The sequence below is a fragment of the Prionailurus viverrinus genome, chromosome X (genome assembly GCF_022837055.1).
Source record: "Prionailurus viverrinus isolate Anna chromosome X, UM_Priviv_1.0, whole genome shotgun sequence".
In the NCBI taxonomy this organism is placed as follows: domain Eukaryota; kingdom Metazoa; phylum Chordata; class Mammalia; order Carnivora; family Felidae; genus Prionailurus; species Prionailurus viverrinus.
Window position 1 is genome coordinate 117,096,933 of NC_062579.1, and position 24,267 is coordinate 117,121,199.

A 24,267-nucleotide genomic window follows, 5' to 3' on the forward strand; every position below is an offset into this window, starting at 1 on the left:
ATTGTGAAGGCTGAGTAAGAGTGTGACTGAGGAAAGGGCCAAGGACAAAAAGGGATAGATGGCGATGTGTGTGCACGCACGCAGCAAAATACACAAAATGATGGATGGTGACGTGTGCAGGCGCGCGGCAAAAAGCACAAAACATAAAATTAGCCACTTTAAAGTGGAGAATTCAGGGACATTTAATACATTCACAGTGTTGTGCAACCATCACCTCTACAAAATTCTAGAACCTTTTCATCCTGCCGAAAGGAAAGCCTGTACCCATTAAGCAGTCACTCCCATTCTCCCGTAACCCCAGCCCCCGGCAAACACTAATCAGCTTTCTGTCCCTATGGACTCACCTCTTGGGATCATTCCTATGAGTGGAAGCATACCGTATGTGGTCTTTCGTGTCTGACATCTTTCACTTGGCATCCTGTTGTCAGGGTTCATCCACACTGTAGCACGTGTCATTTTTGTTTATCATTCATCAGTTGAAAAGACATCTGAGCCGTTTCCACTTTTTGGTCACTGGGAATAATGCTGCCACAGACATTCATGTACACTCCCTGTTTCGGTGCACAATCTCTGAGTCCCTGTTTCCAGTTCTCTTGGGTCTACACCTGGGCGCGGCATTGCTAGCTCCTATGGGGAACTGCATGTGCCTGGCTGACGAAGCCGATCTCCACGGTGGCAGCACCAGCTTACATTCCCACCAGCAGCAAATGAGGGGTCCGATTTCTCCACACCCTCACCCACAGCTGTTACTTGTGGGTGTTGACTTGTAAGGGGCAGGTTAGGGAGGAGGAATCTGAACGAGACCAAGAGGAGCAGCTAGGAAGGGCGGAGGAACACCATGGGTGTGCAGTGTCCTGGGGACCTGCTGGCTGGGGAGGGCTAGTTAGTGAGCTATCTCACGGCCAGGGCTGGGGCAGGAGCTTAAGGTGTGCTAGGAGGTGAGGAAGTGGACAGCGTGTGTGGCTTTAGATGGCTGGCCCAGGACAGGATGGTCACTGTGGTGCAGTAGGTAGGGACAGGGGTGGGGGATGGGGTCCAAGGGAGGGCTTTTGTCAAGGCTGCGGGGCTTGCATGACATGATTTGAGTTGGCCACCGTGCTGGCGGTTCCCTCCGTTATTGCTGGGGGGATGGAGCATGTGTGCTGAAGGCCCAGAGGCCCTGCTGGCCTGACAGTTTGTTGGAAGAGAGAGACTGTCCAGACCCAGCCACCGGGAAACCTGGCCCAAGGGCGCTAGGGGAGTCAGAGGAGACGGGATTTGGGGAAACTGGCGAAACCCAGGGCAGTGCTGGAACACTGTTGGAATGATAGGTGCCTGTCTCCAGGGGGAGAAGGCCCTCGTGCCTGGCAAATGGTGGCGACTCAAAAAATGTTTTTGGATGAATGAAGAGACAAACAGAGAGAGAGAGAGAGACAGAGAGACAGAGAGAGAAATTCCTCACAGGTTCCCAGGAGTCCATTTGCATGAGATACTGTGAGGTTTCTGGGATGGCTGGCAAGACTCAGGGGCAGGTGGTGGTGGCAGCCATTGGGGCCACGGACAGCCAGGGGGACCAGGAGACAAGAGGCAGGCAGGCCAAGCAGTTTAAGGGTCACTCTGGGCCTTGTCCTCCTGCTCCCTTTTCCTTGGCCTGACGCCCCCACCCAACTTGCCGTAAGGCCCCGTGGTAAGATTGGACGTGCCGGCATGGTGGGGGGAATCCCAAGTCCCTGGGGTCTCTGAATGCCCTGCCACTCTCCTCAGCCAGGCTGGCCTTTTACAGGAACCTGGGGAGGCTGGCCTTCCAGGACTGAAAGTAAGCAGAAGAATGCAAGGTGGGGCAGTGTCAGGATAGGGAGGAGCGCTAGGGGCAAAGTGGGAGGTGGCCAGGGTGTCGGGACCATCCTGCTGTGCTGCTTCCCCCTCCCCCAAAGCACGTCAGTCACCCTTTCTAAAGCCTTTCTCACCTATTCCCCACCACCCACCGCTGCCTGCCACCCAGCCAGCCTCCCACTGGTTGTTGGTGGCTGGGACACCTGCACCCGGCCCCCTCTGCCAGGTGCCTCCCGGTAGATATCCTGGGGGAGGCTCGCTGGGATAAACAGCCTCTGGCCATTTACTCTCTGGTGTGGTTCCCTTTGCCCTCCTCTCCCTCCTCTGCCTCTCCCGCCCTCTCCTCTTCTCTTCTCCTCCTCCACCTCTTCCCTCCCCATGCACTCTCCCTTGAGTCCTCCCTACCCTCTCCTCGCTGAGCCGTGGTGGCTTCACCTGCCTTCAGCCTTTCCCGCTCCTTCCATTCTTTGCTGTCAGCCCAGGGAACATGCCACCTCTCTCCATTGCCAGGTGGATGAGGAGGCTGGGCATGAGTCTCCCTGCCTTCCTTAGAGGCCAGGGGGTGTGGACAGAGAGTGGCGGGAAGGTAGAGGCAGGGAAGAGCACCCCTCCAGGCCTCAGGAAACCTGGTGGCAGCTGTGGGCTGGGAGAGGTGAGCAGGGATGGAACTTCCTGGTGCGGCCCTGTCTATACCTCCTTGTCTACCACCCCCCGTGTTCCCCTCCTAAACACACCTGGTGTCCCAGTACTGCTCCTGAGTGCCAGAGAAAGGAAAGAATGGATGATGGCAGGGCTGCTGTGTCCCCTGGGTGTTTTCTAGGTACTTCTTGGCTTCCTTGTGCTGGACCAACTGTGATGGTGGGGGTGGGGTGGGAAATGCTACATGGTAGCCTCAAAACAAAGAGCACTGAGCGGGCAGTCAGGACTTGGCTTGCAGTGTGTCTGTGGTCAAATCACTGACCCTTTTGGGTCTCATTTGCCTCCACTGTGAAATCGTTTGGCCTGGGCGGCCTGTGGGGCTCCTTTGAGCATGGGAACTAAGCTGATTATAAGCTGCTGCCCCGTCCTCTCCAGACTTCTACTACTGGTTGGCTATGTGCAAGGTGGTGTGGCCTCTGGACCCACACACTGGCCTTCCCTGTAGAGTGGCTTTCCAAGGGTGGTCCCTGGGCCAGCAGCAGCAGCAGCAGCACCTGGGAGCTTATCAGAAACACAAATCCTCAAGGGGCACTCTTGGTTTCAGATCGGATCTGACCTCATGATGTGTGCACAAACGGGGTTGGACAGAGAAAGAGGAAGAGAGAGAATCCCAAGCAGGCTCCATGCTCTCAGCAGGGGGCCCTATGTGCGGCTCACACCCGTGAACCGTGGGATTATGGCCTGTGCCGAAACCAAGAGCTGGATGCTCAACCACCTGAGTCACCCAGGCTCACCAAAATAAGTAAACTAAAAAAAGAAAAAAAAAAAAGAAATATAAACCATCAGGCCCCACTACAGACTCACTGACTCATAAACTCTGGGGTGAGGCCAAAGAATCTGGTTTTAACAAGCCGTGGGGTGATTGTAGTGCACCCTGAAGTCTGAGAACCACTATGCCAGACCATTTGTATTAGTGGAGGAAGCAGGGGGGCAGTTCATCCCAAATGGTGGCAATGTGCGATCTCTGGGGGTCAACATGCTCACGTGTGGCCTGTGTTGCATGCATATATGCGCCTGCAAGCACACATGCACGTGCACACACACGCACTTACTCTGTTTGCACAACAGTCCCTGATCGGTCCACCCCTCTGTTGGCAGCTTTGCTTTAGATAGATTTGCTTACAGCAAGATGAAGAATTTTTTTCCATGAAGGACACCACAGATAGTTAACAGACAGACGACAGATGGGGAGGAGATATTTGCTGTTTAAAGCCAACAAGGGATTAATAGATAAAATATACAAGAATATTCTGTAAACCAACAAGTAAAAGACCCAACAGGAAAATGAGCAAAGCATATGAATAGGCAATTTGCAGAAGGAGAAACCCAAAAGGCTAGCAAGTAAGTATGCGAAGAGATGCTCAGATTCATTAGTAATCAGAGAAATGCAAATTAAAACAATGAGATAGGATACACACATGTCAGATTGGCAAAAAGCAGCTAAATGATGCCAAGTGCTGGCTAGGATAAAGAGAAAGGGAAACCATTGTGTGCTACTGGTGGGAGTCCAGCTAGATGGATGCAGCTGCTTTGCAAAGCCACCTGGCAGCATGTGGCAGGATCAAGTGTACATGTCCACACTGACCCAGCAATCGTCTTCTGGGTACAACCCCTGACGAATTCTCCTGCAGGCCCACAAAGGGACTATGAGTTTCCTGTGGCTGCTGTAACAAAGTGTCATAAACTGGGTGGCTTAAAGCAGCAGAAATTTGTCATCTCCTAGTTCTGGGGGCCAGAAGTCCAAGATTAGTGTCACTGGGCTGAAATCCAGTTGTCAGCAGGTCCCACTCCCTCCAAAGGCTCTAAGAGAAGGTCCTCGCCCACCTCTTCCAGCTTCTGGTGGCTGCAGATGTTTGCTTCTACCTTTGAACATCTTTGAGCACCTTCACATCTCTCCCCATTGTGCCTCCACATCCCTTCTCTTCTGTGTGTGACGTCTCCCTTGCCTCCCTTGTATAAGAATACATGTGTCCTGGTTAAATATCGTCTCCCCCAAATTCATATTCCCCCAGAACCTCGTAAAGTGACCTTGTTAGGAAATAGGGTCTTTGCAGATGTAATTAGTTAAGATGAGGCCCTACTGGAGTAGGAGAGGCCCTTAATCCAATGACTGATGTTCTTATAAAAAGAGGAAAGGATACAGGAAAGCTCAGGGAAGGCCATGTGAGGACGGAGAGATGGTTTGGCCACAAGCCAAGTCTGGAGCCACCAGAAGCTGGAACAGGGGAGGAAGTATTCTTTCCAAGAGCCTTTGGAGGGAGTGTGCCCTGGTGACAGCTTGATTTTGGACCTCTGGCCTCCAGAACCATGAAGAAGTAAATTTTTCTTGTTTTAAGCCACCCAGTTTGTTCATACTTTGTTATGGCAGCCCCAGGAAATTTCTTCAACACGTGATTACACTTCGGGCCCGCCCAAATAATCCAAGATAATCTCTTCATCTCAAGATTCTTGACTTAATCACACCTGCAAAGACCCACTTTCCATATAAGATAACTTGCACAGGGTCCAGGGAATGGAACCTGATATCATTGGGGGAGCCTGCTCTCGGACCCGCACAAGGAGTTCGCCGTGCATTACTTGTGCTACCAGGGCATTGGAAGCAACCAGGTATCCACCACTGGGGGAAAGGAGAAGCAACCATGTGGTTACAAGCAACCAACTCAGGGACACACAGCAGCATGGAGAGTCATGCACATAGGGCAGAGTGGAAAAGCACTCTGGAAGAAATGGAACAAGTTCTCCAGGACAATATCACTTGTGTTTATTGAAACACACACATGCACACGCATGCGCACACACACACACACACACACACACATGTGCGCACACACACTACCCTACCCGTTTGCCAGAGCAAATACTCTGAGGGAAGGGGAAATGGAGCAGAAAGTGGGCATTACCAGGACTGGATGGATGGATGCATGGATGGATGGATCCAGCCAGAGAGGAACCTCACACACCCATGATGGTAATGCCAAGAACTGAGGAATGTCATTACCTGAGGGTCAAAAGAGACAAAGGAGAAGAACAAGTCCCGGACAGGTCATTTCCAGTGAAGGCTGCCCCACTCTGGAAGCGCCTTGGTGGATTTTACATAAGGATACACTGCCCTATCATCTGTAGCAGTAGCGGCTGGTAGCCAGGGAGCTTCACCCTTCCCTTTGGGAACGGAGGAACCATGTAGCCTTGAGAGTGGAGGGAGGACACCCTCCTTAGCAACACCAAGGAACAAAGAAAGCCACACGAATGCCATTTGCTGTTGCCTGACAGTTGTTTTCCATCTGCTGTGCTGAGTGCTGCCTCCCAGCAGTCTTGAGCGGGCAGCTGACATTGTTGGCTCACCCGCTGGTCTTGGTTCAGACCTCTCATGGTGTTTTCATTCTTGGAACACACCCGGCCTCCCTTTTCCCAGATACTTCTAATGCCACTTGATCAAGTAGCAGGAGTGCAAAATAGAATGAGACCAATGGCCCTGGAAACAATCATAGAAGTCATCACGAACCGTCAATCAGTTTGGAAAATAGTCCACCATGTTGACCCGTGGCGAAGGGGGTTGGATCTTATTTGCTTATTTCCCTTTGGATTTCTCCTAGTTCCCTGTAAAGTTCCCCTTGAAAATGCCATCCTTCAGGGGCGCCTGGGTGGCTCAGTCGGTTGAGCGTCCGACTTCGCCTCAGGTCAGGAACTCGTGGTCCGTGAGTTTGAGCCCCGCGTCAGGCTCTGTGCCGACAGCTCAGAGCCTGGAGCCTGCTTCAGATTCTGTGTGCGTGTGTCTCTCTCTTTCTCTCTGCCCCTCCCCCACTCACACTCTGTCTGTCTCTCCTTCAAAAAGAAATAAACATTAAAAAAATTAAAAAAAAAAAAAGAAAGAAAATGCCATCCTTCTTGGCTATGCTTGGGAGGAAAGAGAACCTGACTTTTAACGTTTTGTCTATTAGTACCAAGGCCAGAGGGAAAAGGGGAGTAATATTTTATTGTAACATTTTCTTTATTCCCCACAAAGGCCTTTTAGCAGAACTGACCTTCAATATTTTTGAATCTAGCAACAACAGGAAAACTCTGATTGTGGCGCGCGCTCAGCTGTCTTCTTGTCTAGGCTCTCTTGATCCACTAAAGGATTCATATTTTCAGGTACCCCAACAGCTTCTTGATTTTGCTACTCATTCCTGTCTACCTCCTCACTCCTACTGTTACAGGCATACCTGGGAGACGAAATTTCCAAACACAGGTGAGGAATCAAGCAGTGGTTTTTCATCTCGGAAGATGCTTTAACAGCCTGCTCAAGGTCTGTGCTTTTCATGAACATATATTTCATCAGAGCTTTGCCGCACTTGACACAATTGGCATTCCTCGTTCAGAACAGAAACTGGTGCTAAAAACAAAATTCATCTAGAGGCTCCAATGGATCCTTAATCATTTGCTTGGGAGACAGGAGCCTGCTCTCTCCTCTTCTCTTTCCTGGTTGGAGTAAATCCCTGTCTCCCAAGCAAACATTCCTTGCCTCCCACCAAAAGAGGCCTTCAGCCAACCACTCAGCCTCCCAGGGCCTCAACTTACCCATCTGTACAGTGAGGTGGTTCGAACTAGTTGCAGATTTTCACACTCTGTTGGTGGAAGGTTCTAGGAGGTGCTTCAGTAGCCACCATGGAGATAGGAGGAGACTTAGCAGGTAAGAATCCTTCCCCCCCCCCCTTTTTAACCATTGCCCTTCCACTTTCATCTGTTGTCTTGATAGACTGTGGCATATGATTTCATTGGAAAAGTCATTCCTTTTGCTGCTGAAAATGTGTGGAAGCCATTGGACTAGATGAACTCTAAGGTCCCTGTACTGGTTTCCTGTGGCTGCCGTAACAAATTACCACCAACTGGGTGGCTCAAAACAATTAAAATGTATTCCGTCCTGGCTCTGAGGGCCTGAACACCCAAATCGGTTGTTAGCTTGAAAATCAGTATCATTAGCTCGAAATCAAGGTGTTCTAAGGGAGAGTTCATTCTTTGTCTCTTCCAGCCTCTGGTGGCTGCTGATGTTCATTGGCTTGTGGCTGAATTATGCCAGTCTTCAAAACCTGCATCTTTAAATCTCTATCTGCTCTGTCTTCACATTGCCTTATTTTCTGTGTCTATCCTTCCTCTGCCTCTCTCTCGAGAGAAAGTTTATTAAGTTTATTTCTCTCAAGAGAGAGAAAGAGAGAGCGAGGACGAACAGGGGAAGGGCAGAGAGAGAGAGAGGGAGAGAGAAACTTCCAAGCAGGCTCTGAGCTGTCAGCACAGAGCCTGATGTGGGGCTTGAACCCACAAACCATGAGATCATGACCTGAGCTGAAGCCAAGAGTTGGACGTTTGACCAACTGAGTCACCCAGGTGTACCAGAACAGTAATACTCTAGGAATACCCCCTGCGCAGTTCCCATCTCAGTACCTTTCCTTATATTCCCACATCTTAAAGAACCTAAAAGTACAACAATACTGTTTTCATTCAACTCGGGAATAGGGAACCAAACTTCATTCCTTCATCATGAAAGAGTAGATTGAAAAATATTTTGCTGCAAGAATAATCCCCCCCCCACCTTTCTAAGTGATTGATTTATTTTTTTTTGAAAGAGAGAGAGAGCGTGAGTGGTAGACAGGTAGAGGAGGGACAGAGGATCCAAAGTGGGCTCTGTGCTAACAGCAGACAGCCCAATGTGGGACTAGAACCCATGAACCATGAGATCATGACCTGAGCTGAAGTTGGATGCTTAACCAATTGAGCCACCCAGGCGCCCCAAAAGTAATTTCTGATCAGTGTCAAAAACTATAAAGAAATAGAATAAAGGATCACTCATAATTCCGCCTTTCCAGGACAATCACATTGGTCGAACACTTTCTATGTGCCTGGACCCAGCCTAGGTGTGCTTTATATTTTATACCCCACAGTCCTCACAATTGCCCTATAAGGTGGGCATTGAGACCCATTTTACCAACGAGGAAACTGAGGCATGGAGAGGTGCAGCAATCAGCCCAAGGGCACTCAGCTAGGAAGGGACAGAGTTCAGACTTGAACCCAAGTACTCTTGACTCCAAAGCCCATGCTCTTGACCTCTGAACCCACCACACACCTTCAGTGCAATTTGGTATCCAAGACTGTCAAAAACAACAGGACAACAAGATCCCGTGCTCACCAGAACATAACCCAACTACGGAATATCCCCACCAGGATGCATACTTATGCATCCTTGCCAGGATTGACTTACATTCTGTCCTGCTCAAAGTCTCATTCTTTGAGGCTGCTGTACAATCTGGAGTTCCTGAATGGGAACTTCAGTTGGTGGGATACTCTTTCCCCATCCCCAACCCTTTGGAGCAGGAACAGTGTGGTATATTCCAAAGGCGAGTTCATTCAGTCAGGACAATAGCAATGGTGCCACCACTGGGGAGTAAGGGACAGGTCATGTGCACTTTTCCCAGCCTTAAACTGTCTCACCATCCACATCCATTTTCTTTTCCAGATAACTATGTGCCTCTTGTTCCTTTGGCGCAGTAAAAATGTGGCCCACTTCCATTTGCAAAGCATAGGAAGCTTTCCAGTCCCTACTTTGCTGGGATAGGAGGGCAGTGTGGTGCAGTGGGCAGAGCTCAGGGCAGTGAGCCAGGGGCCATTGGTTCCAGGCTCAGCTCTGCCACTAAGCCCGGTGGGACCTTGAGCCAGCTCCTGGCCGTCTCTGGAACTACTTGGTTCCCCACCTAGAAAAGGCAAAATTCACACGAGATGCTAATTGCCCTTTCACCTGTAAGGTTCTATGATTTATAGAATGTCAACACTGGCATGCTAAAAGGTGCTTTGAAAATTCATCAGAAATATTTAAATTAGCTAGCAACATATGCTGAGCTCATCACATAATCACAAGCCACATTGTGGAGCAAGATCTAGGAGAGAGAGGGTGATGCATAATTTGATACTCTCTTCTCTCTAGATCCCCCAATCAAGTGTTCCAGAAGCTGGCTTTCTGTGTGATCTCTAGCTTATCATCATCATTATCATCACCCAGCTCTTAGATTAAAGGCAGGAAGCTAGCAGGAGACATTTCCCAGAGGCCGCTGCAGCACCAGCGGCAGGAAGGCCACTGTGGGTCTTGCGCTATCCTCACTCTTGTTTTTTTTCTCATAGGTTTTAGGTTGCTCCTCTTATGACCAAACAACGCTGGCCCTCATCTCTCGACACTGCCAAGCCACTTCAATTTCATTCAAATTTGAATACCAGATCTGAGTTGGAACCAAACCCTTTGCAGGGTGGCGGGCCCTCTAGAGAGCTATGGGAGGCAGTTCTGACCCTGAGGGTGTTCCAGGTCTGGTGGAAAGAGCCAGGCAGGTGCAGAACCAACTAGAACACTCACGGCATTCTGACTCTTAGGAATAGTGTGACCATGCTGAGGTGCATCACAGGACCCCTACGTATGAGACTGGGGCCAGGTGTTCGGGGGTAGTGCTTGTTGGTGGCACGAACCTATCTGGAACTGGATCTTGAAGCATCTTTCTGTGGTTTGATCCAACGATCGTGGAGTCAGTAGTGAGAGGTGGGGAGAAACATCTGGATTTGGAAGATATTTGGGAGATCTAATTGACGGGATTTGAAGAGAGCATGGATATGGGAGATGAGGGAGGGAGGGGAGCCAGGCAGGATGATGAGGGGGGGCGGTGGCAGTAGCGGTGCCACCCTTTGGGGATGCATATGGGAGAGGGGCCAAGGTTGGGGAGCTTGGTTTGGGACACACTGGGGCAAGGCCCTGGAAGGTCATCCATCTGATGACTTCAGCAATTGCCCACAGGCCCTTTGACCCTGTGTGTGGCTGTAGGCAGGCAGAAGAATCCTGGATGGTCACTGACACAGGAAATGTGCTCCGTGGGTCCACTGTCTCTTTGTTTGTTTGCCCACTAATAACAACCAGGCAGTGAAGCCTCTGAAAGACACTGGGAGGCAGGAGATGTTTTTCTGGGCTTCAATTTTTCCAAAATATGCCCAAATATGTCCCAGGACCTTTGTAGGGCACAGGTGAGACAGCAGATCGTGCAAGCACTTTGTAAACTGTTACGGAACAAAACAGTAGCGTTATTATTATCATCACTATCATTATCATCATGTTCTCTGATCTGACTTGGGCCATTTGTAGCTTATGTTTACCCTTATCATTTTATCTGATTGTCCTTTTCTCCAACAGCTGGTGAACTGGGCAGGCCAGGCACAAACATATCCCAGGGTAAGTGGAAAGTTGAGATGATAAGCCAGATAAATCATGGAGGGCAGAAAAAAAAAAGGCTTTTACTTGAACTATCTCAAGGCAGGCTGATCTGGCTGATCTGAGAGTCACATCATATCTAAAAAGCTGTCCACAAAAATCTGAAAAGATTGGCAAACAAAGGACACCTGTTTACGAAGACAAAGATACCTTTTCCACTTCACTGCGACATTTAGAAGTGGTGCACCATCATCCATTCACTCAGCCAGTGTTCGTGCTTGTCCAGGCACGTGGGGACCATGGAAAGGGAAATCGACACCCTGGGGAGCTTACGCTCCAGCGGCCTGAGTGTGGCTAGATACTACTGCTACTCTCTGAGTATACATAAGGGGAAACTGAGGACAAGTGAGGCTCTGGGATTTGTCCAGGGGTTTTCCAAGGTGCCCTGAAGTTGTGACAGCAGAGAGCACAGCCTCGTCCCGCAATCCTAGGCTGCTAGTTCAGGATCAGGTACACAAGACTGGGACCCCACCATGGATTTCCATAACGAAGGCTTATTAAGGTAGTGCTAGTGTGGGTGTAGGTGCGTGCATTCAGATACATGGGTCCAGCCTGCCTTGATCCTACGGCTCAGGTCACAGATAGCCCAGAGACAGGCGATTCGCTAGGGAAGATGTTGGGATTGTTCTCCAACTGCTGCTCTTCTGCACTGTCTGAATAATTAAGAGCGAAGTCCAAGGGAACCATTCCAACAGTGAACCTTTCTCAAGCGCTCATTTGGTGTCAGGCACTGCGCCAAGTGCTTCATAGTATCCGCACAGCAACTTATGATGTGGGTCCTGTTGCTGGTCTCGTTTTGCAAATGGCAAAACGAAGGTACAGAGAGCTGAGGTTGTCTGCCCGAGTCACACAGTTATGTGGTGCTAACTGGACTATGGGGCTCCCTTTGCAAACAAGTCCGGATTAGTGCTGAAAATCGACCCAGCCCCCTCCAGTTCCCCAGTGCTGCCCTGTGGCACCAGGCACCCAGAGGGGACTGCCCTCAGATGTACACACAGAGGGACTCCCCTGCTTGGCTGAATTAAGTCCTCTCTGGAGTTGGCATTTGTCCTTGAGTTTTCTCATCGGCCTCTTCCCCAACCAGACAGAGGGTGTGCTCCCTGCACTGAGCATCCAGTAACACAGGCAGGCCTTCACTTCCCCAGGAGTTCATTCCTCCATCTAGCATTTCCGAGTGTTTCCTGGGTCCCAGGCCCTGTGCTAGCTGGGCAGAAGCCCAGCAGAGACAGACGTTTAACAAGCAATCACCCAAACAGTGGCCAAGTGAGCGCTGGGAGAAGTGCCAGAGAGAGAAAGGAAAGTGTGGTCTGGGGGACCTCAGGAGCCTCCCTGGGGAGTAACTGGGCTGAGGTCTCCAGGGTGGGTAGGCCTTGCCCAGGTCCCAGAAGGGGACTGGGTCCAGGCAGCCGAACAGCAGGTACACATTTGCACTTCTGGTAGCGAGGTGGGGATGGCCCCCTGAGGGAACTGGCGTTAACGGTTAAGGGGAGGGCAAGGTACAGGAGGCTACAGAAATGTGTGTTGGCAGGGATGTTGTCCTCACTGCAATGGGACGAGAGGGCACTGGTGGGCTGACAAGAAGGTCAGATTTACACTTTGAAAAAATATCACACTTGCTGTTGGCTGGAGGTTGGATGGGAGGTGGGTGGGGCACAAATCCACCTACTTTTCCCCACCTTCACTGCCCAGATCCCAAACCCAAGTCCCCAGCTCTCTGCCTCTGCCCCCTCCGGCCCATCCCTCCTCAGCAACAGGGAGAGCTTCCTCAGAAGTTTGATTGGGTCACTATGTGCCCCCAATCCTGCAGCGGCTCCCTATTGCCTTGGGCCTGTGGGAACATGCAGGTGAGAACGTCTGCGAGGACACCCTTTCACTGAGGCCCTCCCTGACCACTCTAGCTTTTGGGTCCTCCCACCAGATCACACACATCCACACCTCGGTTAACGTGTTCTCCTTTCCCCACAGCCCGGGGTAATCTGCTTCTTCTCTGCCCATGGAAACCTCGCTAACCCTCGGTGCCCAGCTCAAAGTGACCCCCTTAGTCAGAAAGCCTTGCCAGACTTGGCTGCACTCACAATCAGAATAAAGGCTGCTTCTTGGCCTTTACTTGCTCTACTTTGCTGGCCCCTCTGTCTTGGCATTTATTTCATCCTGGACTGTTGATAGCTTTTGGTGTGTCTACTCTCTAGATTGCACATTGCTTGAGGACAGAGACTTTGTCTTAAGAATGTAAGGAAATCCTTTTGCCCTGGGGCTTACCTAGAGCATCAAGGTCAATTGAAAATGCATTTGTAGGTTAACAAATTTGAATGGAGTGCCTGCTCTGCGACACATATTGGGGAAACTGCAAAGAGAACAGAGGTCTCTGTCCTCTTGTGGCCACTTGTCAGGTGGGGAGCCCATCAATCAGCAAAGTGGCATTAGAGCAGAGACCTAAAAAGTGAGGGTGAGAGTTGTGCATCTTTATGGGGGAAGAGCGTCCCAGGCAGAAGAAAGAGCAAGTGCCAAGGTCCTGGGGCGGCTATTCATGAATGAGGTGGGGGCAGGGTGAGGAGGAGAGAAATGAGAGATAGAATCAGAGGTGTGTGTGTTGGGAAGTGGCTTGTGTAAGCCCCTGAAGGACACTGGGAAGACTGTGGAGACAAGGTAATGGTTGGAGGGTCCTGAGCAGAGGAGGAGCAGGGTCTGACTTAACAAGAGCCCGCCAGCTGCTGTTCTGACTACAGACTGAAGTTGAGGGGGTGGGGACAAGTGTGGTTAGTACAAGGGCCATGCACCTCAGAGTCAGCTTCTTTCATCATCCATGGGGCCTGTTTGTAAAGTCCTCCTAACTTGGGGCTGGTGCATGCAGAGGACCAGCTTTTGGGTTTGAGTTTGGAGCGGGTGGGGGGAGACCAGGGAGCGAGTGAAGATAGGAAAACCATTCCCTTTGTGAGGCTTCACCGGCAATCCTAAGCACGTTGATGCCCTAAGGGACCCCAGGGACCAGCCCCTGCCTCCCGTTTTCGTGATGGGAAACAGGCCTGGAAAGAAGAAACGGGGTGCATTTCAGAAACTAGCAACTCCAGTGGCATTTTTTCAGAGCGGCAGTCTTCAGCTCCCCGCCCCCCCCCCCCCCCCCTTCGGAGCGTGAATCCCTGCGGCCCGGCTGGAGAGAAACAGCTCGTACCTTTCCCCGAACAGGAGGTCCCGGCCCATTAGCTGCTCAGTTGAGTCAGAGTCTGCCCCGGCAGCTCTTGGGCCAGGTACTGAAGGGCCGGTCTCCCACGCCTCGCGACGTCGGTGGGGGCGGGGAGGCGGGAGCAGCCGCGGGCGCCGTGCTGACCGCTACCCCGCGGCGCGGCCACCTCGCGGGGCCGGCCCGGCCCGTGGCTGCTGGGGCGCCGCGGCCCGCCCCCGCCCCCGCCCCAGCCCCGGCCCCAGCCCCAGCCCCGGCCCCGGCCCCGAGCGCGCTCGCGGGAACGGGCCTGGAGGGCACAGGGGCCCTGCGTGCCAGGCCCGTCTCGCCCGCAGGCCCGGGCCGCTGGCTCGTGGTGGCCAGGGCCGCGTCCCCACGAGGCGGCGGGCGGGGAGGCGGCGGCCAGCCACCCTCCCGCTGCTGCCCCACTTGCCGTCTCCGGTGTCGTGGCCCAGGCGCGCGCTCCCGCCGCAGGGGCCGGAGCCGCCCGGGGAAGGCGAGACTCCGGCCGCGCCGGTCGGGGACGCGCACGCCGCGGCCCGGGAGGCCCCGGCGGCCAGACCTGCGCTTGGCGTCGCGGCGGGAGAGCGAGGGCAGGCCTCCCGAGCCAGGAGCCCCTGCTTCCCGGGGCCGCCGGCTGCCCTTCCCGTACCCCCCGCCCCCCCGCCAGCTCGCCTGTGGCCGGCGCGCCCACGGTGGGGCTGAGCTATTAAGGGTGCGCCGGGCGTGACTCCTGTGGACTCCCGTGCAGTCCCCTGCGTCAGGAGGAGGCTGGGTTAGCGGTCCCCGAATGTTCTGCCCAGCTGTGTACTTACAATAACTTATAATAGCCAGAGACCCTGACCACCTCTGAGAACATCTTCCTCCCTAGGGAAAAAAAAGTCCAGCTGGAATGCAGTTCCCACCGAAGAGCAGAGGGGGAGGGGAGACGGGAGGTTCCAGGCCCGGAACCAGATTGGGGGGGGGGGGGGAGGTGAGCAGGGTAGGGCAGGGCCCCAGGGAGGGCCTGGGAGCCTGCCGTTAAAGACTCCCTACCTGTGAAGATCTGAATTACAAAGGCTCTTAGACCCCTCCTGAAAGGGTCGGCTTCCAGTAGGATCTTCACAGCAGTACCCTTAACATATTTTAAAAGATTCTAAAACTTGGCCCCACCCCGTATCCACTCTGGCTGCACTTGAATGAATTCTCGAAAGGAGGCTGCCCAGGTTGAGCCTCGCGGAGGCCGCGTTTAAGCCTTGGGCAACCCCAGGAAGACCTGGGGGTAGGGTGGTGCAGTAGGGGAGGAGTGGAGAAGAAGGTAGGGGACTAGGCTTTCATTTTTGTTGTTGAATGATGAGGACTGTCTTTAATCTTTTGGGGGCCTTGAGTTGGTAGGAACTGAAAACCCCATTAAACAGCATTTGCCACACTTTTCCCTATTTCCTATTTACTTTCAAGGTTTTCCCAGGCAGCCAAGCAGCTTAGGGGATTCTGGTTTGAGGTTCCCCTTCTGTGGATGGGGTTGGCCTGGTGCTGGGCCTCTGAGGTGATTAATGTGGTTAAAGTGCTTTCCAGTGCCGGCCAGGGCAGAAAGAGGCCCAGAGTGCCCTCCATCACCTTGACCAGTTGGAGCTACAAGTCACGTGGCCCTGGGCTTTGCTGCAGACAGAGGAGGCATGCTGCCTCCGGCCCCCTGAGTCCAGGCCATGCCCGGGCACCCCTGACTTTTGGTCACTTTTTTCAACTTCCAGATTGTTCTTTAGCCCTTCCCAGGTGGTGATGACAAGCAGACCACCTTCAGGCACCTCGCTCACAAGCAGACTGCACAGTGGCTAGGGTGGATAGGTGGGCCAGATCACCTTTGAGAGATGACACTGAGGCTGAGAGAGGTGAGGTGACATAGCTAAAAGCAAACCCAAAGTCACTGACAGACCCCAAACCCAGGACCTTGCCTCTGCCCCACCCCCACATCCCTTCACCCCCCTTCTGAACATGGAACTGAATTATGAGTTTCTGCTGAGGTAGGACATAGAGACTTGGGGTGATATGTGCATTTGGGGGGGGCAGCAGGAGCAGGAAACCATGGCAACCATCTTCAGATCTCTGACTCACTCAGCCATGTCATAATCATGTTCTGTGAAGTTCTAACGACAGTGTCCATAGGCGTTAGCTTCTGGACAAGTGCTTCGGCTTGATAGAAGGAGGAACTTTCTCAGGAGCAGAGATGGAAATCATTCCTTTGAAGAATACGAACCCCTTAATCATTCGAAGTATGTCCACAGAAATAGGAGACCAATGGGCAGGGCTGTGGCAGGGGGGTGGGAAAGAATGGGTCTTGAGGGTGGTGTCTGGGCACCACTTACTGTACAGTCTCTTTTAGATGGGGCCTTCAGGCTGCTGTCTTTGGGAATGCCCTCAGTGTGCCCTGGTGGGAGTGTGTATACATGTGCTGTCTGTGAGTTGCCTCTGCTTATAAGTGTGAACCTCACTATCCACCCAGGGGCCCCCCAGGTAGTGCCTTGTGGGCTCTGAAGGTTGACCACTCTGGTTCCCCCACCTTGGTACCTGCCAGCTGCTAAGTGCAGCTTCCCGATGTGGCCAGTACACCAGGCAGTGGCTGGATCAGAAGGAGGCTCCTGTCCCACCTGAGACCCCAAGTCACATCTCGGGCCTTGAAAGGCCTAACGACATTGAGAGGCTAGGGCACTCTGGAGGAGGGGAGACAGTGGTCAGATCACATGTGGAGGCCCTGCTCCCCTCTGGGAATGGCAGAGACAGGGCAGGAGGGAGTGGTCTGGGCAGGTTGGACCCTGAGAACCGCATCGTGGTAGAGCCTGGAGCCGTTTGCCTGGAGAAGACACCTGGCCTGCCATGAAATCCCTGAAGGGTAAGAAATTGTGATATGTGCAGGATGGTGACCCCAAGGCTCAGAGATTGCCTGAGATGGAAGAGACAGCCCCAAAGTGAGGTGGTAAGCTCCCCAGGAGTGGAGATATACAAGCAGAAGGTAGGCAACCACTCAGCTAGCTCTAACAAGACAAGGCAAAGGATTGGACCAGGTGGCCTTAAGATGTTTGCATTCCTGAGAGTCTTTAAATTGGGGACCTGGGGAAGTGACTTGTTGCTTGTCAGCTCTTGTCAAAAGTGGCACTACCTTGTGTTTTGGTCTCAGTTGGATCCCTAATGATGGAAGCCTAGCAGTGCCAGATGCAAGGGCTCAGGCCTTCCCAGGGGGCTCAGAGGAGCTGGCAAGAGCTGGGTGGGGGTAGCAAGGAACATGACTTGCGAAGTCAGCTCCCTTGCCCACCTCAAACTCAGACACAGTTTCTGGAAACGGCATTTAGAACACTCATCTTCTGGTGGGTCTCATTTCTAAATATGTGAATTATAAATAGCTGGATATCTTGGCTCAAGTGCTTTAGAAAGGGAAATTCCTATAGAAAAGCTCATGATTCCTCTTACATTGTTTTCTCCAAACTTCAGCCCTTAAAATGTGCTCCTTTTCCTCATCCTTCGTTTTTCTTCCATTCTTTCCAGGAAGCTTGTGGTACCTCAAAGAGGGAAGGGCCCTCATATTTCTCAACAAGGCTGATACTAGCTTTTGGAGTGGGAAATGACTTTCTTGTGTGTGACTGTCATGTGCAGTGCAGAACATTTAGCATCACTGGCCATCCCCTTCTCTTATAAAATTCCAGCAAGGACTCCCAGTCATGGGGCACTTCCAAACACCCCTTGCATTTTGAAAACCATTGCCTGACCCCTCCCCCTGCAAAGAAGTGACTTGCTGGAGGCCATATCACCAGCTAGTGGCAAAGCCAAGGCCAAGTGAAAGCCCATTCATTTATTCCAACAACTTTTATTCTTCACCAGGGTGTGTTATCAGAAGAGCAGAGGGAATGTGGGCCTGAACTGAGGCAGTTGAGAGGGGGTCCCTGCCCACAAAACTACAATGTCTCACAATTTCTCTGCTTTTGCCAAACTCCGTTTTCCTCCTCTAGCCCACCTAGCTCGCCCTTTCCGCGAATTCAGGCACAAATCGACTTTCTGGCAGTTAGTGCAGAGAGCCTAGCCCAGCGCGATCCGTAGGAGCGCAGTCCGGTCCCCTTCGGGAGGGGCAGCATGGCCCTAGCGCCTATATCCCGAGGTGTTGGCGAGCGAGCTGCTGTCTTCCACCTGCAATGAGGAGCCAGCGAACTGAGGCAGGGTCCCCGCCGCGGAGCCGTGTCGAAACTGGGTACAGGTGGAGGACCGTCGACCCTTGCCGCTCGGTCCCTGGAGGTTTTCCGGGGCTGAGGGGCTGCCTGGGGGCCAGGCGACCGGGCCAGAGGCGCCCAGGCCGCAGAGGGGCGGGAGCAGAGGCTGGAGCAGCCGGACTCGACCTCGTCTTCCCACGCCAGAGGCCGAGGCCTCCGGGAATTGGCGGGGCCACCCCTCCAAAGTCCTTTGAGATCCCAGCTCGGTTCAAAGGGGTGGCGGGCGGCGGTGTGGAAAAGCGAGAATATTTATTATTCCTCTGTTTTGCCTCAGCAGCCAGCGCCGGCGGGTTGTTCTGTTTGAATGAATGATCCCAGCGGTCGCGCCCAATGGGCGCCCGCGCCTGTTTAATATGCATGAGGCCCGCGGCCAATGGCCGGGCGAGGAGGCTGTTTTAAACGGCGGAGCCCGCTGGCCAATCAGGCGGCTCTCGTGGAGGCAGCTAGCGCGAGGCTGGGGAGCGCTGAGCCGCGCGTCGTGCCCTGCGCTGCCCAGACTAGCGAACAATACAGGTACGTTTCGCACCGCCCGCGCCCGCCGCCGCCGCCGCCGCCGCTGCCACTGCCGCCGCCGCCGCCGCCGCAGAGCCCGCACAACTTTCCGGCCCGCGCCGCCGCGAGCGCACCCCGCCGCCGCCTCCCCCTGCCTGTCGTCCCCGCGCCCTTCCCGCCCCTTCTTCCTTCTTGCTAGGTGGCGGGGAAGGAAGAAGCAATTCAGGTGTTTCAACTTTTCAATGCTTCATCCTCAGCTCCCCGCAGTCGGGGCTGAGCCCCCCTTCGGGGAGCCGCCCTCGGCCGCCGCCCTGCCCCCGCCCCCCAGGGCAGCGGCCGAGGGACCGAGGACCCCAGAGGCCAGATGTTGGGGCAGCTGCGGCGGCGGCGCGAGCCCAGGGGCGGCTGCGGGCTGCGGGCTGGGGCGGCGCGCGTCCCGGCGCGGGGCGGCGGCACTGGGAAGGGGGCCGGGTGCTCCCCGGCCCGGGACGGACTCGGCGGGGGACGGGCGGCCGGTGCCCGCCGGGGGCTGCGGCGCGGGCAAACTTCGCTCCCGGGCTCGGCCGGGCGCCGCGCGGGCCCGCGGGCTTCACTGCTGCTTCTGCATTAACATGGCCGTCGCGGGAGCGCCCGGCGGCCCGGGGGTGCGCGGGCCGGCCGCCCCCCGCTCGTCGCCTGCCCGCTGGCGGCCACCGCCACCGCCGCCGCCGCCGCTAACATGGCTGGCGCGATGCTGAGCTCCGGCGAGGGGAGGACGGGCGGGCGGGGCTCCAGAGCGGGCTCTGGCCTCGGCCCCGGTGTCCGGGGCCCGGGGCTGGCGGCGTGGAGGGCCGGGGGCGCCGCCGCGGGCCCCGGCGCGGCCGAGCGTCATGGCTGCACGGGCGCCTTTGTTATCCCGAGGAGTGCGCCCCGCGCCGGCGGGGGGGGTGGGGGGTCCGGCCCGCGGCCCCCGCCGCCCCGCGCCCCCGGGCGGCCCGGGCGGGGCGGGGCGGGGTGGGGGCCGGCGAGCGGGCGGCGGCGGCGGCGGCAGCGGTGGCGGGGCCGGGACCGCTTTGTTCGCTGCCGCCGCCGCCTGCGCCGGCCGCGCGCGGTTCAGCCATTTTAGCGAGCGGGGCTCGGAGGCACGGCGGGCGCCGCCGCCGCCGCCGTTGCCGGCCCGGCTCCGCGCCCTCGGCGCGCTGCTGCCACCGCCGCCCCCGGCCCCGCGCGACCCCCGGGGGTGGCAGCGGGGGATTTCAGGGGCAGTTTCTTTCATCAGGAAGCTTTTGACAAAATGGAAGGTGAATTATGGGTGTCCGGGTGACCCAGCACGGGGCCGAGCCCGGCTGCCCGCTGCCAGCCCCGGGCTCCCCTGCGCCCCGTCCCGCCCCACCCGCACAGCCACTGCGGGGCTCTAACGCAGCCCCTCGGTCGGTCCTTGCAAAGGGGAGCGCTTTAGTTTTACATGATGACCTTGGGTGTGGGAAAAGGAAAAGATGGCGGGAAGCTGGGGGGGTGGGACAGGGACGACAGGGATGACACGCCACAGCTGCATTTTTATTTGGAAACTTTGGAGAAAGTATTCCTGGCTGGACATGCGTTCCGCTTTACAGATGAGCAAGACTAGCCCTTTTGGCATCCCCTCCCCCTTTAGATAATGACAAAGTGACGGATTTGAACTACTAGTACAGGGATAGCTGCTCACTTGCCAGATCACCTTTCTTGCAAAAGCCATTTTTATAAGCCAAAAACGCGTCAACAATAGTGAAATTTCAAATGTTCCCTATTTACAGTTCTGCTTTGATCTCGCGTGTAGCAGCGGTGACCATATTTTTGTCTGTAACACAGGAGTTAAAACAGCTGACAGCTAGCCTTAAGTCATTGGTCTCAAGCTTCTGGCATCCGCCCGCACCCCTACAAAGGTGTCCTCTCCACGCCCTTCCCAGTTTGTGGTTGTAGTTTTCAAAGCCTAGCAGTCGCTCTGAATCGGAATGTAGCGCTCAGCCACCCCACTTGGGTCGGTTCCATTTGGAGAACTTGATCGCTCTCGGAGAAGTAACTCGCAAACCAGCGCGCTTCATGCTGGTCAAAAGTTAAATGACAAGCGACAGTGAAGCTGATTTCCTCCCGACTCTGCCTTCAGCTGCCAGTGGCATCAGGCATTGGGTGGGGGCTGCTTCCTCATGGCAACGTTAATTTTAATTTTGCTCTGCCTTTGGTATGTGTCCTAGGTCTGTTGTAGTCATTGTATTTGTTTTTCTTTGTCTCTCTGCCTTCATCCATCACAGTCAGGATGGCTAAAGGTGATCCCAAGAAACCAAAGGGCAAGATGTCTGCTTATGCCTTCTTTGTGCAGACGTGCAGAGAAGAACATAAGAAGAAAAATCCAGAGGTCCCTGTCAATTTTGCAGAATTTTCCAAGAAGTGCTCTGAGAGGTGGAAGGTACTTTTCTTTCGTGTCCTTCAAGGTAGTCTTAGTTGGATTTTATATGCAGGGGGTTACTCACTTCCAGAGTAGCCCCATGGGGCTGTTTTCTTCCTCTTGGACTCATCTTGCCTGTTCTTTGCAGACAATGTCTGGGAAAGAGAAGTCTAAATTTGATGAAATGGCAAAGGCAGACAAAGTGCGCTATGATCGGGAAATGAAGGATTATGGACCAGCTAAGGGAGGCAAGAAGAAGAAGGACCCTAATGCCCCCAAAAGGCCACCGTAAGTGACTGTAGGATTCAGGATAACAGTTAAGAGCTTTCCTTCTACCTGAAAGATTTTAAGAAGACACACTACCTAAAAAATGTTGAGATACACTGCAAAGTATTCTATACTTGGGGCTTTAACAAGGCTGGGCCAGGGAAGTCCGCCGTTAAGGCTGAGTATTTGTGAGCTGTGTGCTTCTGGTTGCCTGTTGGCCTTTCTGTTGGGAAGGAGGCAGCCCCGTCTGGGCATCAGGGTCCTTAGGCACGTTTTCTCCCCTTTTCCCAGTAACTGAGAGACTGAGAAAGCACCAGGTATTTTTGAAGCATTTTAAACCTTCTGGAAGCTACCACTTGGTCACGTTGTCTATATGGTATCACACATTAGGGGGGTGTCCAAGCGGTAGGAAGTATGTGAGCTCAGGAACGGGATTTTTGGCTTAAGCTCACGTTTTTGTGGGTTCTCATCTAACGTATACAATTTTCTCCCCCCAAGGTCTGGATTCTTCCTGTTCTGTTCAGAATTCCGCCCCAAGATCAAATCTACAAACCCTGGTATCTCCATTGGAGATGTGGCAAAGAAACTGGGCGAGATGTGGAATAACTTAAGTGACAGTGAAAAGCAGCCTTACAACAACAAGGCAGCGAAGCTGAAGGAGAAGTATGAGAAGGTGAGGCGGACCAGCTGTCCCCGGGCTACCAGGCTGGACGGGTGGGCAGTCAGCCGCCCTGGGTGTGGGTGGGTGGGGGGTGTGAGGTTGCTTCGGTGGGCTGAGTAGTTAGCATAGCTCGTGAGGGACCGTCTCCCTGCAAGATCGGCCGCAAGTGCTGGCATTCATGCTTCTGACAGAATCTGGTCTTTGGGACAACTGCAGGCAGGCTTAAAAATTTTGATGACATGGGCCGCCATGGGCAGAGGACCTGGTAGTGCTGTTGAACACCCCTTAACTTTTAAATCTGAGCGCCTTAGAACCAAATTTGTATATATCTGAAAACCTACTTCAGATAGCTGCCCTGTCGTATGTGTTGTCCATTCCTGCTTTGTTACTCTGAGGTGGGACGACATGTTTCCATCATTGCCTAAAACGGCTGCGAGAGAGCTTGTCTGTTCATTTGGAATGTGTCCCTGTTCCTTCCAGGATGTCGCTGACTATAAGTCTAAAGGAAAGTTTGATGGCGCAAAGGGTCCTGCAAAAGTTGCCCGGAAAAAGGTGGAAGAGGAAGATGAAGAAGACGAGGAGGAAGAAGAGGAGGAGGAGGAGGAGGAGGAGGATGAATAAAAAAAACTGTTTATCTGTCTCCTTGTGAATACCTTAGAGTAGGGAGCGCCGTCATTGACACCTCTCTTATTTGAGGCGTGTCTGTTGCCCTCGTTAGGTTTAATTACACAATCGGGTCATGGTCATATTGTAGTCTCTTCAAAGTGCTCTAGAAATTGTCAGTGGTTTACATGAAGCGGCCATGGGGGTCTGGAGCACCCTGAAACTGTATCAAAGTTGTACATATTTCCAAACATTTTTAAAATGAAAAGGCTCTCGTGTTCTCCTCACTCTGTGCACTTTGCTGTTGGTGTGACAAGGCATTTAAAGATGTTTCTGGCATTTTCTTTTTTGAATTTGTAAGGTGGTGTTAACTCTATGGTTATTGGCTAGAAATCCTGAGTTCTCAACTGTACATATCTATAGTTTGTAAAAAAAAAAAAAAAAAAAAAAGGACAGAACAACCGAGACAAAATCTTGATTGATGCTCCTTGCGTGGCTTGAGGCTGTGGGGAAGATGCCTTTTGGAGGGGCTGTAGCTCAGGGCGTGCACTGTGAGGCTGGGCCTGTGGACACTGCAGTGGGCATCTGTTTAGCTTCAGGTTGTCTTGTTTCTGTATATAGTGACCTAGCATTCTGCTGGCATTCTTAGCTGTGGAAAAGGGGGGGGGTCAGCTGGCATGAGAAGTGTTTGGATCTTTTTTAGTTAAGTGCGGTAGTTTTAAACTGTTTTGAAACAAACCGTAGAACCCTTCATTGTCAGCAAAGCGAAGAGCCACTGCATCAATGAGAGTTCAAGAACCTTCTGTACTAAACACAATTTGCAACGTTCTGTTATTTTTTTGTATGTTTAGAATGCCGAAATGTTTTTGAAGTTAAATAAACAGTATTACATTTTTAAAACTGTTCTCTACTATAACAGTCTAAATTTCTGACTCCCAGCAGTCTTAGCTAACAACCCCCTCCATTGTATTTGGGGACTAGCCTCCCTGCACATCTGGTATCTTCTCTGAATGTGGCCAGCTTACTTAGAATGGAGATGAAGAGGCTACTTGAAGGTATTGCATGATTTTGTTTGTGTCTGAGTGGTGTAAGATGAAGTCTGAACTGCTGAATGTAGAAGCCAAGATAACTTGACCCAGGCAAATTTTAGCAGCAGCCTTCAGAGGTGCAGGAAGGTGGGCGGTTAGGATTGAGGCTGACTACTATGCAGGGCTTTTTTTTTTTTTTTTGCCTCCTGCCACTGCCCTCCCCGTGCCCCCCCCCCCCCCCGCCCGTGCTGTGGGCCAAATTCATTGCTAAACAGCGAAAAACAATCTCCTAAGGGTATGGTGTATCGATCAGGCTTTCTTCTTCTTTCATCGCTCCTGCCCCCAGTACATGTAGCAGAATACCATTCTGCTCAACAACCACAACAACCATCCTGCACAGCTACCGCTTCTGTCTACTGGACCCCAGTGAGGGGGGAAGGGTGGTGGGGTAGGGAGTGGTATCCATTTGTTTTCCTACCTCTTCAAGGAACGAAACAGCCCAAGGAAGCTGGCTGCGGGTGGCGTTGCAGGCTCCATCTCGGGGCACCTGAACTGCAGGCAGGCTGCCAGGATCAGTTGTTTCTAAGCATCACACGCGTCACATTTGAAGTTGGACGGCCTG

The 24,267-nt window shown here is 53.3% G+C and overlaps 1 protein-coding gene across 3 annotated transcripts; it reads left to right on the forward strand.

Moving 5' to 3' along the window:
• The first annotated feature begins 16,112 nt into the window (after positions 1 to 16,112).
• Positions 16,113 to 23,517, forward strand: HMGB3 (high mobility group box 3). Of its 3 annotated transcripts, none has more exons than XM_047843038.1 (5): positions 16,113 to 16,210; positions 20,953 to 21,107; positions 21,235 to 21,374; positions 21,852 to 22,026; positions 22,495 to 23,517. In XM_047843038.1, the coding sequence occupies exons 1-5, from the start codon at positions 16,165 to 16,167 to the stop codon at positions 22,633 to 22,635; spliced, it is 657 nt and encodes a 218-aa protein (XP_047698994.1). In that variant the 5' UTR covers positions 16,113 to 16,164; the 3' UTR covers positions 22,636 to 23,517. The 3 variants fall into 3 exon arrangements, with proteins under 3 accessions (XP_047698994.1, XP_047698995.1, XP_047698996.1); XM_047843039.1 differs by lacking the exon at positions 16,113 to 16,210 and adding an exon at positions 18,623 to 18,706; XM_047843040.1 differs by lacking the exon at positions 16,113 to 16,210 and adding an exon at positions 18,788 to 18,911.
• The last annotated feature ends 750 nt before the right edge of the window (positions 23,518 to 24,267 follow it).

Bases quoted from the DNA above. Each gene is read 5' to 3' on its own strand.
- HMGB3 (XM_047843038.1), top strand. From the start codon at position 16,165: ATGGAAATCATTCCTTTGAAGAATACGAACCCCTTAATCATTCGAA. The intron at 21,375-21,851 runs GTAAGTGACTGT...TCTCCCCCCAAG, and splicing joins AATGCCCCCAAAAGGCCACC to GTCTGGATTCTTCCTGTTCT. The intron at 22,027-22,494 runs GTGAGGCGGACC...TGTTCCTTCCAG, and splicing joins TGAAGGAGAAGTATGAGAAG to GATGTCGCTGACTATAAGTC.